Source organism: Miscanthus floridulus, chromosome 2 (genome assembly GCF_019320115.1).
Source record: "Miscanthus floridulus cultivar M001 chromosome 2, ASM1932011v1, whole genome shotgun sequence".
NCBI lineage: Eukaryota > Viridiplantae > Streptophyta > Magnoliopsida > Poales > Poaceae > Miscanthus > Miscanthus floridulus.
Window position 1 is genome coordinate 141,297,413 of NC_089581.1, and position 3,278 is coordinate 141,300,690.

At 47.0% G+C, this 3,278-nt stretch overlaps 1 protein-coding gene across 1 annotated transcript; it reads left to right on the forward strand.

Moving 5' to 3' along the window:
* The first annotated feature begins 1,261 nt into the window (after positions 1 to 1,261).
* Positions 1,262 to 1,973, forward strand: LOC136539899 (E3 ubiquitin-protein ligase EL5-like). The gene has a single exon (XM_066531886.1). The coding sequence runs from the start codon at positions 1,264 to 1,266 to the stop codon at positions 1,879 to 1,881; it is 618 nt and encodes a 205-aa protein (XP_066387983.1). The 5' UTR covers positions 1,262 to 1,263; the 3' UTR covers positions 1,882 to 1,973.
* Positions 1,974 to 3,278: the final 1,305 nt, after the last annotated feature.

The window sequence follows — 3,278 nt, forward strand, 5'->3', positions numbered from 1 at the left end:
GCTCCTGATCTGGCACTCGCCAAAGTTTTTTTTTAATTTTTTTAAAATTTTTGCCGAGTGCTACCTGGCCTGGCACTCGGCAAAAAGTTTTTTTTTTAAAAAAAAATCTTTGCCGAGTGCCCCCGATCTGGCACTCGGCAAAATATTTTTTATTTTTTTTAAATCTTTGCCGAGTGCCAGCCGTCCTGACACTCGTCAAAGAGGCTAAGAGGCTCTTTTGCCGAGTGTCATTTTTTTTACACTCGACAAACCATATTTTTTTTTACTTTTGATCTCCAAACTTTTTCTACAGTCCTCATACAATACCTGGTACTCCATGTTCCAATGTGACACATTTCTCGAACTTTTTCTATATTTATTTTATTTAATTGAATTTTCTTGGATAATTCAAATTATAAATGCTAGTCATTCGAATAATGAAAAAATGAATGGAAAAATGATATTTTTGTTATTTAGTATAATGTGAGGCCGTATCCAGGAACAGACCACCAATTTCGAACATCTTGTTCACGAAACATGACCACGAACTTACGGTCGAGTTGTTTTTAAATTCTATAAAAAGCAAACGAAGTCGATGTCAAGATATCATATGTGGAGGCTGTGATAAAAAATTACGAAAGTTTCGCGCAAGTTGTCACGTACGATGCTTGCAAACCGAAGAATCTCCGAAGAAGTTTCATAATTTCGTGAAGAGGGCGACGAGGTGGTAAACATCGTACGTGACAAACTTGCGGGAAACCTCAATAGAGAGCCGTCCCTACAAATCGAGCCATTCGTAGGGACGACTGATAACACCGGCCGCTCCTATAAATCTATTTGTAAGGGTGACTTATTTGCCAACCATTTGTAAAGGTGGCTTAATATAGAACCGTCCCTACAAAGAAAATAAAACAAAATACTGTTTTGACTGATTATTACGAGAGAAAATACTACTGTCAAAAAACACTGTTCACGTGAACCGTGAACATGTGAGTGCGCTGGCCAGCCCAGCCTCAGCCGGCCAGCCAGCCCAACGCACTCGATGGTGTTGGTATAAATAGTTTTTGTAGCAGTGCTCCCGCCCGAAGCGAGAGAATAGATATAAAGCACTGCAGCATCCTGTCGCGCCGAGCCAATCACAGATTCACGCTCGGTCGCAGGAATCTCTTTTCTCTTGCCGGCCGCCGGCAGCATCTATTCCAAATTCCAACGTCGTGTTCGTATCCAATATTCCAATCAAACACTCCAAAGAAACACGGCTGCGGAGAGCACCAATAAGAGTCTATGGCCAGGCGGTTCCTCACGCCGGACACCGTCCCGCAGGCGGCGGCGGATGGCACCGGCGCTGATGCCGTCCCTCCGGCGCCGCACGTCGTACAGTGGCACCTGCACGGGGCGGCCGTGAAGGTCGCCATCGCGGGCAACGTCGTCGTCGCGGCGCTCTTTTTCGCCGCCATCATCTGGCGCGTCTTCTTCACGGGGACAGCCCAGGAAGGCGCCGCCGTCTCTCCGCAAGTGCAGGAGGAATCGGCACACGGTGCCGCGGAGGGGGCATTATTCTCATCGTCGGCTACCAGCACGCCGCCGTGCGCACCACCGCGGTCGGGCGGCCTCAGGGAGGCCGACCTCCTGGCGCTGCCCGTGTACGTGCACGGCTCCTCCGCTGATGAGGCTGCGGTGGGCGGCGCCGGCGCCGAGGGGACGTCGGTGGAGTGCGCGGTGTGCCTAGGCGAGCTCCGGGACGGCGAGACCGGCCGGGTGTTGCCGCGGTGCGGGCACCGGTTCCACGCCGAGTGTGTGGACAGGTGGTTCCGGTCGCACGTCACCTGCCCGCTCTGCCGCGCCGTAGTGGCGGCCGACGGCGGCTCTGGCAAGTTCCCCAAGGTGCAGCCGGGTGTGTGAGGTTAGAGAAAGCACAAGTGTTTTGCCCCCCATGCATGTAATGTTACACGGTGTACGTATTGTAGCTGACAGTTTCTCCAACATAAGTTGGAATCGGAGCCTGCTGCTAGCGCACCGTGTTTGTTGTGTTGTATTGTATTTTGTATTATAATGCATGTTTGGATTGATGAAATTCTGGCCCCGTTCGTTTCGCTGAAAAAAAACAAGATAAAACACTGTTCCGGTTAAAAAAAGAAGCTGAAAAGTACGGATGATAAGAGAAGCGAACATGACCAGTGTACATATAGTACGTTTAATTTTGGCCCCTTTTTCTGAGAATACACAAGCTACAGATCATCCGTTAAACGGGCATGAAACGAAATACATGCAGGAAACTATCTAGACAACCATATGGTATTCTCCAATGATTACGTGGTCAGGCCTAGCTGAGATTGTTGACATGCAGGTGGGGGAAACCTTTGAGTCGATAGCTGACTGTGGCTGCGTCAGGGGAAAAAAAAGAAACATGTGTTGTTCTGACTTCTGAACATGCCAGCTCTGCTATGGTGCTACCCTTTGGGTTGTGTCTTCTTTGGAAGCTAGGGATCTGTCTGTTTTCAGAACTGCAGATGGCGCAACGCGCAGCAGGTATGGGCCCCGTTCGTTTGGTTGAAATTGGCTAAAAAAATAAGCTAAAGTTGAAATGTTATGAGAGAAAAACATTGTATCGGCTCAAAAAAAAGAAGCCGGATAAATCGGCTTTTAAGGTAAGCCAAATGGGGCCATGGTGCGCGGCTCATATTGTGCTGCCACCCTCTTCCAACTCTGAACTATACGAGAAATATATATGGGATGCTTGGTTTGTGTAGTGTGGTACGTAGTACATCATTCCCTCGGTATCTACTTTTCTTTTTACTATTCCATCACCATCTAGTTTTTTTCGAGCTAATAATTAGTACTTGTATAGCAAATGAAGTCATTCCACCAAATTTAAAGAACGAACGCACATGGTGCACCATCTCATCTAAAATCGGTTGGTTGTTAAACCAAACACCCATCTAATATAATTGTTGTACCAACGCCGCCTAAGCACCATTCTCACAGTAGCTTGCACATCAAGAGACTGCAGTTAGTAATCGGTAGAGCTGACTCTGCTTATACAAATGACAATTGGAAAGCATAGGACAGGTCTTAAACATACATTAGCATATCTGGCTTGGTAATTCTGCCTTGCACTGGAAGCAGAATCAACTATGATGGTTGCTTATATATAATATATATAATAATAATAAATGCTTGAGTAGTATTGTACTCCAGAGTAGCACCAAGTTTGACCAGTTGCAGTCCTGCAGATAAAAACAAAAGACGAAGACGGTCACAGCGAAGCCACATGGACATGGCTCATTTCGGAAATTAAT

Bases quoted from the DNA above. Each gene is read 5' to 3' on its own strand.
- LOC136539899 (XM_066531886.1), top strand. From the start codon at position 1,264: ATGGCCAGGCGGTTCCTCACGCCGGACACCGTCCCGCAGGCGGCGGCG.